The following is a 14,584-nucleotide window of genomic DNA, read 5'->3' as shown; positions in this document are numbered from 1 at the left end:
GTTTTTCCTTTGTTTAATGTGGCTACTAGAAAATTTAAAATGCCATGTTGCTCAAATGATGTCTCTACTGGATGACGCTCGTGTAGACACCTGGTGTTCCCATCTATTTGGTAGAGGCAACCAGGTGAGTGTGGGCCGGGGTGCGGGCAGGTGCAGAGCTGTCTCCTCAGAGAGGCAGCAGGGTCTGGGAGACCAGCAGAGCCAGAGGTCAGGTCTCACCTGCTCTCAGCCTCAGGGCTGTGTGACCTTGAGCCGTGTAGCACCTTGGAGCCTCAGCCTCCTCCCTGGGGTAACAGCCAGCTCAGAGGGTTGCTTTCAGAAATACTCACTTGTTCGTTCCACAAACACGTATACGCCAGGCCCTGTGTGAGGTGTGGGAACAACAGCGACCCAGTGCCTTCATGGAGCACACTGCTGGGGAACAGCAGACGAGGCTGTGCTATTTCAGGGAAGGAACTGGAGTGGAGTCAACTATGCGACAGTTCTCTTTTAAAGATTTTATTTATTTTTAAAGAGGGGAAGAAAGGGAGAAAGAGAGGAAGAGAAACATAAATGTGTGGTTGCCTCTCATACGCCCCCAACCGGGGACCTGGCCCGCAACCCAGGCCAGTGCCCTGACTGGGAATTGAACTGGTGACTCTTTGGTTCGCAGGCCGGGGCTCAATCCTCTGAGCCACACCAGCCAGGGTAAGACAATTTTTTAGGGAAGATTTTATTTATTTATTTTTAGAGAAAGGGGAAGGGAGGGAGAAAGAGGGAGAGAAACATCCATATGCGAAAAATAAGTGGCACTGAAAAATAGGTCACACTCCAGGACTGAAAAATCACGAAAAATAAGCCACACTGAAAAATAGGTCACACATTGGGACTGAAAAATAAGTCACACTAAAAAATAAGTTGCTCTAAAAAATAAATCAAGCCCCAGGACGGAAAAAGAAGTTGCACTAAAAAATAAGTCAGACCCTGGCACTGAAAAATAAATCACGAAAAACAAGCTGCACTGAAAACTAAGTTATGAGCCCTGGTTGGTGTGGCTCAGTGGATTCAGCGCCATCCCGCGAACCAAAGGGTCACTGGTTCGATTCCCTCCCAGGGCACAGACCTGGGTAGTTGAGGGTGTGTGAGAGGCAACCACACACTGATTTTTCTCCCCGTCTCCTTCTCCCTCCCCCATTTCTAAAAATAAATAAATAAAATATTTTTTTTAAAAAGAAAGAAAAATAAGTTGCACTGAAAAATAAATAACAACTCAAAGCTGAAAAGTAAGTCATCATCGGTAAGTTGTATTGAAAAATAAGTCACATTGAAAAATAAGCCATACTCCGTGACTGAAAAATAAGTCACACTGAAATATAAGTCACACGTGGTGGAGGAGGGGCTGGAGCTGCCTGCCTACGGCTGTCAGGACCCTCAGCCCCACCCTCCAGTCCCCCTGAGGGGCAACTGGCCCAAGGAAGGGCCATATCCTCACCTGGTTCAGAGCGCGGCTTGAAGCAGCGGAAGTTGGAAACAAACCTCGTGCGAACAGACAGGTGCCTTTACCTGTTCCTGTTGTGAACTGTGTCCGGTTGCATGACGGCTGCCAAGGCAGTTTTCTAGAAGACGCGACACTGCTCCTGCTCATTCACACCGCGTCTGGTCAAGAGGGGTCCCATGTCTTCTGAGCGAAGCACTACCCGCAGTGGGTCCGGGTGTCCGGCGCTGGTCCTGCTTTTCACCCAGCCCAGGTGGGCTGTGGTGGGTTAATATCACTTGTCCAAGACACCCCGTCACTTCCATTTTAAAAGAGACGTCTGGGTAACAGAAGCCATGGCTCTGGGCTGGGGGTGGCAGGTTCGCTCTCCTCTGAGTTAAGGGCCGGGGAGCTCAGAGGGAGGGTGTCAGGCCTGCGTCCTCGTCAGGGAAGTCCTGGGCCAGGAGCCCAGCAGGGGACTCCCCACTCCCACCATGAAGAGAAGTTGCAGCTTGTTTCACCCTCCAGTTCTGTAGACATGAGGACTCTTGGCTGTTGCCACAAGAACCCAACTCAAAGCGGCCCAAGGAAAGAGAAGGCATTGGCTCCTGTGATCGCCAGGCTCTGGAGTGAGCAGCTTCAGGTGCGGCTGGATCAGGACACAGCCCGGGGCCTGGCTGGTGGCTCAGTGGCTTAGCGCTTACCCCATAGGCCGAGGTTGCGGGTTTGATCCCCAGTCAGGGCACATACAGAAATCCACCAATGACGCATCAGCAAGTGGAACGATGGATCGATGTCTCTCTCTGTAAAAACCCATTAAGAACAAAAAGACAGAGCCCATGTCTTGATCAGCCTCCATCTCCACGTTCTCCACAGGGAAGACAGCAGCCCTCCACCCCACCCGGACCCCTTCCTGCCCCACACTTGTCAGAGCATCAAGGCTGCTTGTCACAGGCCCCATCTGAGGGGACACAGGACTCCAAATGGCCTGGCTGAACCCAGAGCCAGGACTTGTGGGATCACCTCCACCTTCTAAGTCAAAGAGACCACCACACCCCTGGCCAGCACCGAGGGAAGGCGCTGGATTTCAGGGCTCACTCTATCCTTCCTTCTTGGGGACTTGCCGTCTGCCCTGTTGGCCTTGATGTGGGGGTTTGGGCCCAGCAGTGGGTGAACTTGTAAACCTTCCCTGTTGTGACTGCGGAAGCAGCATTTTCATCTGGGGCTGTTTTTCTCCACAGGAGAGAGCAAAGTACTCTGATAATCTTATCCTTGTCCTGCTGTGACATCTGTGGGTACGGGAGGCCGCAGCCTCTCTGCAACCCCACTTCTCTCTGGGGGACAGGACAAGGGGAGCTGCACACGGGTCCGCCAGCGTCCCGAGTACTCTGCGCGCGCCCACCGCGGGGACATCAGAGGGGCTGGTCCACTCAGGCAGGAAGGAGCCCAGGCCCAAGGCCCAGACAGCTCCACCCCTGCAGGCTGTGCAGACTCTGGCAAGCACGTCACCTCTCTGAGCCTCAGAGACAGTAGGAATGGACCGAAGCAGAGCCGCTGCCCGAGGGCTGCCTATGGGGACATGGGGGATGCGCTCAGTGCAGAGCCTGGGTGGCTGGAGTGTGGACAAGCTTCACTGTCCCACCTGGACAGGGCTTTGGGCAGACACGTTCTTGTGCCCAAACCTGGCGCCCTGCAGGTGCTCTGGGCTCCACCTGTTGCACAGAGCGCCCCGGCCCCGGCCCGTGGGGTTGGGGACTGCCCCATGAGGCCACCCCGGCCCGGTGCCACCAGCTGCCATTCACTCCACACAGTGTGAGCTCAGCCCTCAGAGCCCCCGTTAGCATGTGCCTTTCACCCTGAGAAACCCAAAATAAATCACCTGGTACTTTAGACCCTGGCCGTGGTCACTCTGGGGTTATTTCTAGATCCGCTGCCTGAAATTCTGCGGGTTTATCACATTCAATGTCTGGTGTCCAACCAACTCATCAACCTTAAGACAACCAAGTCGGCCCGGACCGACCGCACTCTGGCCCTGGGACCTGTCCTCTGGCCGCTCAGACCAGCACCTAGGAGCCAACCGTCAACCCGTCTCCCCCACACTGCACCTCCCTTCAGCCAGGAGCCCTTGTTGACCCAGCCCTCAGTGTCTCCAACCCTGACTCACCCCCCCAACCCTCACCCTGGTCCCAGCCCTGCCAATCACCTGGACCCAGAACGTGGTTGAAGGGTGCCCCCCTCATGAGGCCATAAGAGCTCGGAGGTGGGGCCCGGCCTCTGCCAGCACCCTCCCTCACCATGGGCCTCCCTGCATGACAAAGCGTTTACCCTGGCAGATAGCAGGTTATCAATAAGCCTGTACTCCCCACCAGGGTCCTGGGGCTAGGCCGAGGGGGCAGAATGCAGACGTGGGGCCTCTCCATTACACACCTCGGGTGGGGCCCTGGGAGGGGGGCCACCTGCTTTCAAAGCCCTCGTGGCCTCTGATCTACAGCTCCTTCTCCACGGCTTCAGGATCACGTGTGCTCATGGGTGACCCCAGAACCCCGGCCCAGCAGTAGGATCCTGGACAAGGGCCGCTCAGCACCCGGAGGGCCAGGCGTGACTCCAGGTTCTATCTCCTTCTAGCATGTTCCATGGAGAAGTCATCTCATGACTCTGGGCCTCAGCTTCCAGCAGTGATAACAAGTTACCACAAGACTGAGGAAGGAAAACCAGGATGAAGATGGATCACCCTTGTTTCTGTGGGTCAGCATGTCAGGAGCGGCCCCACTGGGTGGTCTCACCCGTGAGGATGCCTCATGATCCTGGCAGAGTGGGACCTGCTGCCCAGGGGGCAGCTGGCACTCTCAGCTGCCCGTGTGTCTTTGCCACGGGCACTTGACTTCCACAGAAGTCCCCCCATCATCTCCACAGCCTCCTGCTGGTCACTCAGGCCAGCCCTGCTGCCTGTGGGGGGGTCTCTGGGGCACCTGGGAACTCTGGCTTAGGGTGTCTGCCAGGGTTAAGCCAGCTCACGGACGAACGGGGTGCCCGGTCAGGGTGCAGCAGGCAGGCTGAGCACCAGCGCTTCCTCTCCTCTCAGGAGTTTCAGGGCCTGAAATGCCCCAGCCCCTAAGGAGGGGCCCCTGAGTCTTCCAGACTCAGCAGGAAGCAGTGACGAGGGGTGGGGGCCACGGCTGCGCTTTGTCCAGTGAAGGACACTTGTTCCTTCTGGGAGTGGGTGTGGGGAGGGGGCCTGGCTTACCACTTTCTGAAGGTTCCCTCCCAGACACCCACCCACTCAGCTCCCAGGACCCCTGGCCCGCCCACCACCAGCTCTGGGTTCAAGAAAGGAGGTCCCTGCGCACCTGGCTGCCTCCACCCCACAGGGCAGTGAGCCTCACTCAGACCAGGCCTCACTGTGTCCTGCACCCGCGGAGCCTCCACCGCGTCAGCTGGGAAACGGGGTGCTTACATCAAGGTGTTTCAGGAGGAAGCGGCAAGTCGCGGCCGCTTGCAGAGAGGCGTCTGGTGCAGCAGGGACGCTGAGGCCCAGGGCCAAGCCTGGCCAGCCCTAGGGTGGGTGCTGGGAACTCCCCACCCGCCCCAAAGAGAACCAGTGAGGGCCTCAGAAAGCCAGCGTGCGCGTGGACCACCCACGAGGCCCTGCCTGCCTTAGTGTCTGAGCTTCGAAGGATCAGGACCCGACAGGACCCATGTCTGGCAGGAAGGAAGCCAGGCTCCCCAAGGGCACCTCTTGGTCCAGAGGCCAAGGAGGAATCTGAGGAGGCTTCAAGGAGGAGGTGGCATTTGAGCAGAGCCTTGAAGGGTGACAGCCAGCCTGGGGCTCCCCAGGCCAGAAATTTTCCTTCCAGTGGGCCCCACCCATCTTATCTCCCTCTCAGGGCAGCGGATCCCAGGGGCCTTCCCGAGAACAGCAGCTCAGCTCAGCCTCCCGCCCGCGGCTGCAGGGCTACGTCACCCGTCTGGAATGCACTTTCAATTCCTCCGCCTCCCCTCCCCCACCTCTTCTCTTCCCTCTTCCTTCCCCTTTTCTCCCCGCTCTGTCTTCTTCCTTGCCCCCCTCTCTCTGCCTGCCTCCCCCCACCAGTGCCAATCCATCACTCCCGACCTGCCTGCCGTTCTGGGGGACTTCCTGGGCTCCCTGCACCCAGTGGAGGGGTGGGCAGAAGGAAGAGGCACCCTCAGCCAGGGGTGGGGTTTCCTCCAGAACATCCCCCAAAAACCCCCAGCCTGAGGGGAAGCCAGCTCTCAGCATCACCTCTTGGCCGGGGGCCCAGGGCAGCCAGAGAACCCCACCCGCCCGGCACCTCGGGGCCTTTCTTTCCAGCTTCAGGAAGTGACTGAGTCCTGCCAGGTGCTGTCCCAGTGCCCTCCTCAGGGGAGGGGGCACGTCTCTCCCAGGCCTCCCGCCCACTCCTGTCTGGGGCAGCCAGGTCCTTCCACCTGCCCCACCTTGTGCCCCTCCAAGCTTCTAGCGGGTCCCAGCTCCCACAATCGCCCCTTCCTTGGCTGTGGTCCCAACAAGGAGCTGGACCAGGTGTGGCCCACAGGTGTTGAGAACAGGACAGAGTCCACAGGAGGCCACCTCTGCCCCCTGGAGCAGTCCCGCCCTCCCCACCTGTGTCCCAAGCCACACCTCTCCTCCCCAGGCCCTTCCCTGCCGCAGGGCCCCTGCCGCTCCCAGCCTCGTGCTCAGGAGCCATCCTGGAGGGGGTCAGAGCCCCACGAGAGAATCGTCCATGCCCACCAGAAGGCTGGGTGCTGCATTTTCCTCAAAGTCATCCCCAAAGGCCCCCCGGCCCGCAGCCCGTCCCCGCTGGGTCCCAGACACCTGCGGCTGGTGGGCGCCCGGAGGCCTGCACCGCTGCGGTGGCAACGTGGGGGAAGGCCCCTCCCAGCTCAAGGTGCAGCCTTGGGTAAGGGGCCCCCGTGGCCCGTTTGCAGCTGCGGTGCCTGGTCAGTTCCACAGCCCAAGCTGGGGGTGACTCTGGAGCGTCCCGAAGGACTGAACTTGGGGAGGGGCTTGAGGGTGTGCAGGGGCATGTTCCCAGGGGCTCACCCACCCTCAGGGGCAGACTGGGCCCCCATGCACACGCAGCTCTTCGCATCCTTCCTGTCCCCAGGCTCATCCTAACTGCCCTGGCCAAGACCCCATCCCCACACACTGCCAAGCCCAGAACTCCAAAACTCGCTGCCCTGTGCTGTCTGCCTGTCCCCCAGCAGCTCGGGAGCATAGGGCCCGTTGGTCCATGTTCCACTGAGCTCCCTGCTCCCACGGCGCCTCACAAACAGCGGTGAGTATTTCCAAGGGGACCTGGGGCCACCGTGTACCAGGCCCCTGTGCCCTCCCCGGGTCTCAGCCTAGCAGGGGCAGTGGACGGGCGAGTGGCCTTTGGACAGGTCCCCTTGGGGCCGAGGAGCACGCAGGGGCTGTGCAGGCCCAGGTGTGAGGCTGGCCAGCTGTGCACAGCAGAGGGCACGGCGGCCTGGCAGGCTGAGCCACCGTCCACGCTGACGAAGCCGCGGCGGGCACCGCCCAGCGCTCCGCCCTGCTGCCCTGTGCTCCCCGGGCTCTCCTGCGGGGCCTCTGGTGCCTGCCCTGCAGGGCCGGCCCTTCTGGCTTTGATGGCCAGCGACAGGCCAGGGCGGCAGGGGTTGGCCGCGTCCCAGCCAACTTCTGGCAGAGAAGGCCACGCCGGGGCAGGAAGAGGGATGCACTGGCTTGCAGGGGTTGGGGGGTCGGGTCCTTCGAGCCCCACACCCTGGCCTGAGCCTGAGCCCCCCTGTCTGAGCTCATTGCCTCACCTAACAATGGGTCCCTGGGGCTGTGGCGTGGGTCCCAGGCAACAGGGCCTGATGGCACCCAGGCAGACCGGGCACCCTCAGTCTCAACACACAGCAGCGCGCGCTCAAAGCCCTTCTCAGCTCTGGCCAGGCCCCGGGGTGCTCCCTGAGGGTCTGCTGAGTGAGCGGGTGTATGAGCCGCCAGTGAAGCCTCCCGCCTCCCAGCCTGGTGGGTGGAGGCCGTGGAGGGCCTGGGGCCCCTCGCCGAGCCCCCAGGCCCCAGGGGCAGTGTGAAGCCTGGAGCGAAGCTGCCTTGTCCCAGTCACCCTGGGCCAGAACCAGAGCGGCCGGAGGTCCCCTCCCCAGCATCCCAAGGACCCTCTGGGGCTCCAGCAGCTGTCACTCTATTTCTTGAGCAACGGCCACCCTAACTAAAGGGTCCTGGTGTGCTGAGTTCCAGAAGGTCTCTGGCCTCCACGCTCTGTCCCAGAGTTGATTCCTGAAGTGGCGGGGGCCTCCCAGGAGGGTGAGGCTGGGCCCCTGCAGAGCTCAGGAACCCCACCCCCACGCGTGGCCGTCCTGGTGGGGTCACGGGAGGGTGCAGAGGCCCAGAAGGGTCGGGCTGGTGTCTGTCTGCTGGGTCCTGGAGCCAGACTCTTGGGAGGGACAAGGGGGTGCAGGAGATGGGGGGAGGCTGGTGACAGATGATTAGGGGCCTGCCGTTCGGGGGGTGGCTATGGAGGGACCGGAACACGTGGGGGCGGTGGGCACAGTGAGCGAGACAGCTGGTCTGGGTGAGGTGCCTGCAGCTGGGACAGGGAGGGGCCAGGGGCAGAGGCTTTCTCCAGCTTGCGGGGCTGGGGCTGGCCGACACCCCTGGCCCCACCTCCCGACTGGCCCTCAGGCCTCCCCTCCCCAAACCAGAGTGTCCAAACCTGTGTCCAGCTTTCTCCTCTGGGGCACGTAAAATTTTCTGGGCTTTGTTTGGAAGCAAAGGTGGTCTTGCCAAAAGCAAAACAAAGGTTTCTCTGACTCAGGTGGTGTGGAAGAGTGACGGGGGCCTGAGGGGCCAGGTTGGGGCTCTAGCCTCGGCTATGGCATCCCCGCTGTGACCTGGCAAGGCCCTCAGTCCCCTGCTCTCAGGTTCCACCCAGCTCAATGCCTGGGCTCCTCACTCAGCAGTCCAACTCCTTCCGATCCAAGCTGTCCCTTCGAGGTTTGGGTGGGTTCAGAGCCAATCATTCCACAAAAGCTGGAGTCCCTGCTCTGTGCGTGGTGTTGGAGTGACAGCTACGCACAAGCCACTAGGGTCCCTGCATGGGGAGCTGTGTCCTGGAGGGATCAGGTGGGGCCAGAGGGGCACTGCAGGCACCAAGGTGGGACGGGGTGCCAGGCCACCCTGCAGCCGGGAGGATGTGGGTGCCAGACGTGCCCGGGGAGGCGGAGGGCAGGTGCAATCCTGAGTGTGCGGCGGTGGGTGTTGTCTGTGCAGCGGCCCCACATCTGCACCAGGCTCCATGTGGACACCCGTCCCGGCAAATCCCATCCCAGGAGGTGAGGCTGGCGTTCCCGCTCAGAGGAGTCACACGGGCTTAGAGAGGACGGGGCACTTGCTGACGCCACAGAGCTCAGGAGAAATGGGACCATGACGTGAGGCACGTGGGGTTGTTGTGCCTGTGGTTCTGTGCCCTGGGACGCTGGCACCATCACGGCACAGGAGGCAGGGGGTGACGGGGGGTGGGGGGCAGGCTCACCGTCCAGATGGTGCCGGAAAGGAAACGTGACCAGGGAGGGGGAAGCAGGTCCCCCGTGGACCCACACACAGCTGACCCGAGGGCAGACCCCACCTCAAGTCCTGCACGTGGACATGTGGAAGCTCTGCCTCTGCCAGGCAACCCCCATGGAAGGTTCTGAGGGCCTCAGTGGCCCCCAGGCGTGCCGGGACCTTGGGTCTCTGGGCCCAGGATGAGAACTAAGTGAGGGCCTTCCTGCCCAAGGAGGTCAGGTAAGAACCTGGCCAGATAACCCCTGGACATGAGTCTGCCAGCCAGAGGCGTGGCTGCAGCAGAGAAGTGAGTCACCAGCTTCCCAGTTTGCTCACATCCCAGGGAGCAAGAGAGGTCCGGGAGGAGACTGAGGTCAGCATGGCTGGGGCACCAAGAAGGCTTCCTGGAAGGGGGTGGGGACAGCTGCAGCCTAAGGAGGCCAAGGTCGGGGGCCCATGGACCTGAGTCACAGGGACCAGATTTCCTGTGGCTTGCCACAGGCTTTGGGGGGCAGGACCCCTAAGTCAGAGGAGGCCACCCCGAGGGTCTCCCGGACAAGAAGCCGCCCTCCCCAGGTGCCCACAGTGCCTGGAGGGAAATGCCCAACCTCGGAGTCAGTGCCCGCCCTCGGGGTCAGCCGCCCTGGACTGCTCCCCCACAGGGTTGATGCTGCAGGGCCAGCCGCCCAGCGGGGACACCTCGCCGTCAGGCCATGGGTGGGAAGCTCAGAGGTGCACACTCACGAGGCTGTCCCTGGCCACATCCCAACCCTTCCCAGGAGCTGTCTCGGGTGGGGGTATCCACGCCAAGCCCCCCAGAGCAGCTGAGAGGCTCGGGGACGCTCAAGGCCTGAGGCGGGACGTGGGCTCCCTATGGCTCATCTGCACGGCCACAGCCCCCAGGACACCGGGGGTGGGCAGGGGCAGTGCCGGCGTGGACCCCTTCCCCGAGCCCGTTCCTTCCAGCGCCCCGGCACTGGCCTGGGGACCAAGATGGGGCAGGAACAATCGCCCGGATTGTAGGCTCGGGCACACACAGCAGGCTTTCACGGGCCCACAAGACGGGTCTGTGCCCGGCCGGTGCCAGAGGCAGCAGGCCCGGCGCCCAGCTGGGGAGGACGCTGCCTCCTCCTCACCCGCCCTCCAGGGGAGGCCCGGTGCCATGCTGTGAGGAAGTCCCGGGAGAGGCCACTGGCAAGGAACCAAGGCCTCCTGCCGACAGCCCCGGGGGCCACAGGGCCGTGGGGCCCCAGCCCCAGTCGAGCCTTCGGAGGCCGGCAGCCTCAGGGGGCCCTGAGCCTGGGGCGCTGGCGCCCAAGTTCCCGACTCCCAGAAACTGGGAGATGGTAAGTGTACGCTGTTCTGAGCCAGGATGTGGGGCAGCTGGTTATGTGGGGGTCTGGGTGCCATGCCCAGGGCCGCTCTGGAGGCACACCCTGGACCTGGGTCCCCCCGCCTCCCACCCACCCATCCGTGGGGGGCCTCGACCCCTCCCTCGGGAGACAGAGTTTTGGGGGAGCGGACGAGCCTTCTGGGCACACCCACGTCTCAGGGAAGCACAGGTTCACACAGAATCCGCGGTTCTGGGCACAGGAGGCTCTGCTCTGGGTTCCGCGCAGACCAGGGCCAGCGGCACGTGAGCTCCGCTGCCACCATCCACGCGTGGCCGCCGAGACCTCATGCACTCTACATGTCAAACGCACGCAATTTCAATACTCGGCACCGAGCAAAGCATAAGATCACGAGCAATGTTTATACTGATGTATTGAAATGAGAGTTCCTTGGATAGATTGGGTTAAATAAACTCTATTATTAAAGTGAGCCTCTGCACACACAGGCAGTAGGAGGCGGTGCCGGGGCTCGGGGAGCTGGGGGTTCGTGAGGACAGAGGCTCCGCGTGGGAAGACGACGCGCTCCGGGGGTGGACAGTGGTGACAGCCCCAGAGCCGCTCCCCCACTTAGTGCCCACGAACCGGACACTTCCAACATGGCTGAGACGGGAGCGTTTGTGTTCTGAGTATTTACCGCGATAAAAACAAAAGGAACAGCTCTTCGTGAATGGCCAGGGAACACGGGGGCGGGGAGGAGTGCTCACTGCGTTTCATGGCACATGCAGCACACGCGGTCACACGCTGTAGCCTCCCACAGCCGGGCGGCCGCCGCACACCCCAGACATGCACAGGCCGGGCCCACGCTGGGCTCATGGCAGGACTTCAGTTGAGCCTCCGTCCCCAGCAGCGGCCACGCAGCCTGCGCTGGCCACGCCCAGGCCCGGCCGGCTCCTGCCGTCTTGGACCGAAGGTGCGTTTCGGGGGGAGCGAGCCGAGGGTGAGGGGGGTAGGGGGCCTGGGGGCCTTGAGCTGGGAGAACGACCAGCACAGGGCAAGGCCTCCTGTCTCCCAGGACTTTGGTTCTGACAACTGTATCCAGAGAAAGTTTGGGGGACTCTTCCCCTCCCTCCCAAGGTCTCCAGAAGTGGCTTTGCAACTGAGGACAAGCAGATATTGTCCGGGGCCCCCAACTCTGAGAGAAGATAGTGCTCGCCTGCCTTGGAAGCTCCTCTGCTCGGAGTCTCCTTCCCATCTGGGCTCCCGGCCCTGCAAGGGGCACGGCGGGATCGGACTGTCGTGCAAACTGGCCAGGGTCCCAGACCCGCTGACAGGCACTTCCCAAGGCAGGGGGGCATCACACCCACCCTGAAACCGTTCTGTGGGGTCACCCATGGCTGGAGGAGGAACACGATGGGGCTCCCTCCTTTCTGAGGCCAGCTTGTCACCCGGAGCATGTCCCGAACCTGGAGAGGAGGGTGACCAGAGTGGCCATGGACCCCCCCCAGCCCCCGGCTGCAGCAGGACCCGGCCAGCCCACCAAAGGGGACCATCCGGAACCCCACAGCCTGGCCCCTCGACCACTGGGGGTGAGAACACTCCTGGATCCCCCAGAAGACAAGGGTGGGAGTGGGGGTCCCCTAAGATGAGCCCGCAGAGCACGGAGAGATGGGAGGTGCGTGGCCTGGGGTGCGTCTGGTTTGCCGGTGACTATTCTATTCCACGCATGAGTCCGGAGGGAGGGGCAGCCCCCACACTGCGGGGACAGCCCCCCTGTCCCCCGGCACTGGCTAGCCAGCACACAGGAAGCGGGGCTGCGGGGGCGGCGGGGGCGCGCTCAGACAGTGAGGGAGATGAAGCTGTTGTAACGCTGGATGTTCCGCTTGAGGATCTCAGAGCAGGGACCCAGCACCCGCTCGAAGCGCGGCCGGTCCAGCTTCACGCACTTGAGGGGCCCCCGGGCCACCACGGTGGCTGCCCGGGGCCGGTTCAGGAGTAGCGCGATCTCTCCTGGGGACAAGAGAGGGTGACATCAGGGCCTGGCCTGCAGGCAGGGCTGTCAGATTTGGGAAGAACCACCAAACCCCAGGACGCTGGGTCACATTCGATTCTAACACACCAAGACATAATCGGCGCAGGCAAGGCCCACAGAGTTCGGGTCTTGGAGGCTGACCCCCATTCTCTGGTCATGTGACATTCAAATTCAGCACAGAACGCACCCCGCCCTGGGGACAGCCTGCCGCCCAGACAGCGGTCAGCTGAGGCCTCGCTCCAGGCACAGCCGCCACCACAGGGCCCCTGCAGGCCCCCATCTCTACATCTTCCTGGGACCCCAATGCACACGGGAGAGGCTCCCCACTCACCGAAGTAGTCAGAGGGCCCGAGGCGCCCCACCTCCACGTACTCCTCGTTTGGGGACCGGCGCTGGAGGACAGAGGCAGTGCCCTATGGACACCAAGGGGACATGTGAGGGTCTCGTGGGCAGGCTCCCCTCCCGCCAGCTCCCTTCCAAGCGCCCCCTAAGCTGAGTTCTGCTCTCCTCCTCACGGACAGAGGGCGTGGGGTCTGAGCCAGGTCTGCCAGTGTGCCTTCCAGACATGTACCCTCCCAGCTGCACCATGTCCCTGTGGAAACGCTGGCAGAAGAACCTGCAGGAAGCTCCCGCTGACCTTGGCCAACTCTCAAGGACTGTGGGCACATCACGCCTGGCACGAGGGAGAGCCTGGTCTCTGGGACACCGCAGAGCCGCGGGGCCCCTCCCCGACCCCCACCCGGCAGCGTCTGCAGACCTCGCCAGGCTCAATGATTAACGCAAGGCTGTGGGCCCGAGACAGGCCCAGAGCGTGTGACCCCGAATGCCTCTGCCCTCAGTGGCGGGACAGCAGCTGGGCAGCCTGGGGCAGGAAGGTCCTGTGTGGGGACAGTTGGTGTGAAGGGGTTCCGAGCCCCGGCCCCTGGCCTGCCTTGTTGGTGGGACCCGAGACCGCTTGTCCTCCGTAATGAGGAGCAGGCCGCAGTGGAGATGCGGCTTCTTGAATGGCCCAGTGCATGTGGTCCCACGCACCGGCTGGGCTCAAGTGCCTCCCCATTTTCGCTCTGAGCTGCCCCGCCGGTCACAGCTCCCTTCTTCCCACCTCCCGGGGCGCCGCGTCCCCTTCACAGCTGAGGACGCGGACTTGCTAAGGCACGTCCGGCACGCCTGCCCCCCTTTAGCAGCGGCAAGCGTGACTTCATTTCCCAGTGGGCTCAGCTCACCCGGCTCAGCCAGACCTGGCCTCCCCCACACTGGCGGCCACGCCTGGTTAATGTGTAATGCCCACCGCATCACGGTCTGGGAGGCAGCAGGTCAGCGGGCCCCGCGGTGCCACTGTGCCTGGAGCCCCCGGCCGGCCCTGCTCCGGGCAGTGGCATGTTTACAACAGCAGCTGATGGATGGGGCAGGACATGTAAACGGCTGACCATCTCCACCGAATGGAACGCCACCACCGAGACGGGAGCCGGAGAAGAACAGAGCCCTGGGTCCCCGCCCGCCAGGATGGCCTCTGCTGGCTGCGGCCCGGGTCTGGTCCACATACAGGCCACACTGAGGGCAACAGCTTAGGGGTCTCACATCTGGAGCCTCAGGACACCCAGGAAATGAAATGCTGTGACAGGCAGGATGGGTCTGGGTGCCCCACGCAGCCTGCACCTTCCTGTTCCTGACACTCGCCTTGGCCCCCCACCCCGCCCCCAACCAGCGAGGTCCTGCCCAGGACCATGCTCGCCTTTGAGTGCCAGGCAGGGCCTCTGTCTGACGGCGCCGTCACTCCCCACACGCAGAGGCTGGCAAAGGCGGAGGCAGGCCACCCACCTGCCGTGGGGTGTCAGTGAGAGAGCCCCCAGTGGAGGGGCCACACAGGGCACGGCCGCCACCCCACGGCCCACGAGACACTTCCCATTCGTTCAGCCGCCTTGTCCAGGGCTCTGTGTTTCGGTTGCTAAGGCTGTCCCATCGACAGATGCCCCCCGCTCCCCGGCGCTGGATGTCTCCATCCTGTGACCGCTCTGCCCCTGAGCGACCCCCAAGACACCCAGCCTGACAGCGAGGAGGAAGAGGAGCTGGCAGACGGACCAGACCAGAGGGGCGGGGCTCCCACTGCACGGCCAGCGTTCCCACGACACAGCAACAGGCGTGACCAGAAGAGGCTGCTGGGCCCCGCGGTCCTGGAAAAGCCCTGTCCCCGCCACGGTTCCCAGACGGGACAGTGAGCT

General features: G+C 62.7%; 1 protein-coding gene across 1 annotated transcript in view; it reads right to left on the bottom strand.

Moving 5' to 3' along the window:
* Positions 1 to 12,159: 12,159 nt before the first annotated feature.
* Positions 12,160 to 14,584, bottom strand: part of PRKAR1B (protein kinase cAMP-dependent type I regulatory subunit beta) — a 56,621-nt gene continuing 54,196 nt past the window's right edge. Inside the window, exons 10-11 of the mRNA XM_090290017.1 lie at positions 12,697 to 12,778; positions 12,160 to 12,343 (exon numbers count right to left, since the gene is read on the bottom strand). Coding sequence (XP_090146143.1) covers positions 12,171 to 12,343; positions 12,697 to 12,778 — 255 coding nt within the window. The 3' untranslated portion in view covers positions 12,160 to 12,170. The remainder of the gene's footprint in view (positions 12,344 to 12,696; positions 12,779 to 14,584) is intronic.

The sequence above is a fragment of the Furipterus horrens genome, unplaced genomic scaffold (genome assembly GCF_987537825.1).
Source record: "Furipterus horrens unplaced genomic scaffold, mFurHor1.1.pri manual_scaffold_10, whole genome shotgun sequence".
In the NCBI taxonomy this organism is placed as follows: domain Eukaryota; kingdom Metazoa; phylum Chordata; class Mammalia; order Chiroptera; family Furipteridae; genus Furipterus; species Furipterus horrens.
Note: the sequence above shows the minus strand (reverse complement) of the source record. Positions and strands in the feature narration are given on the sequence as shown.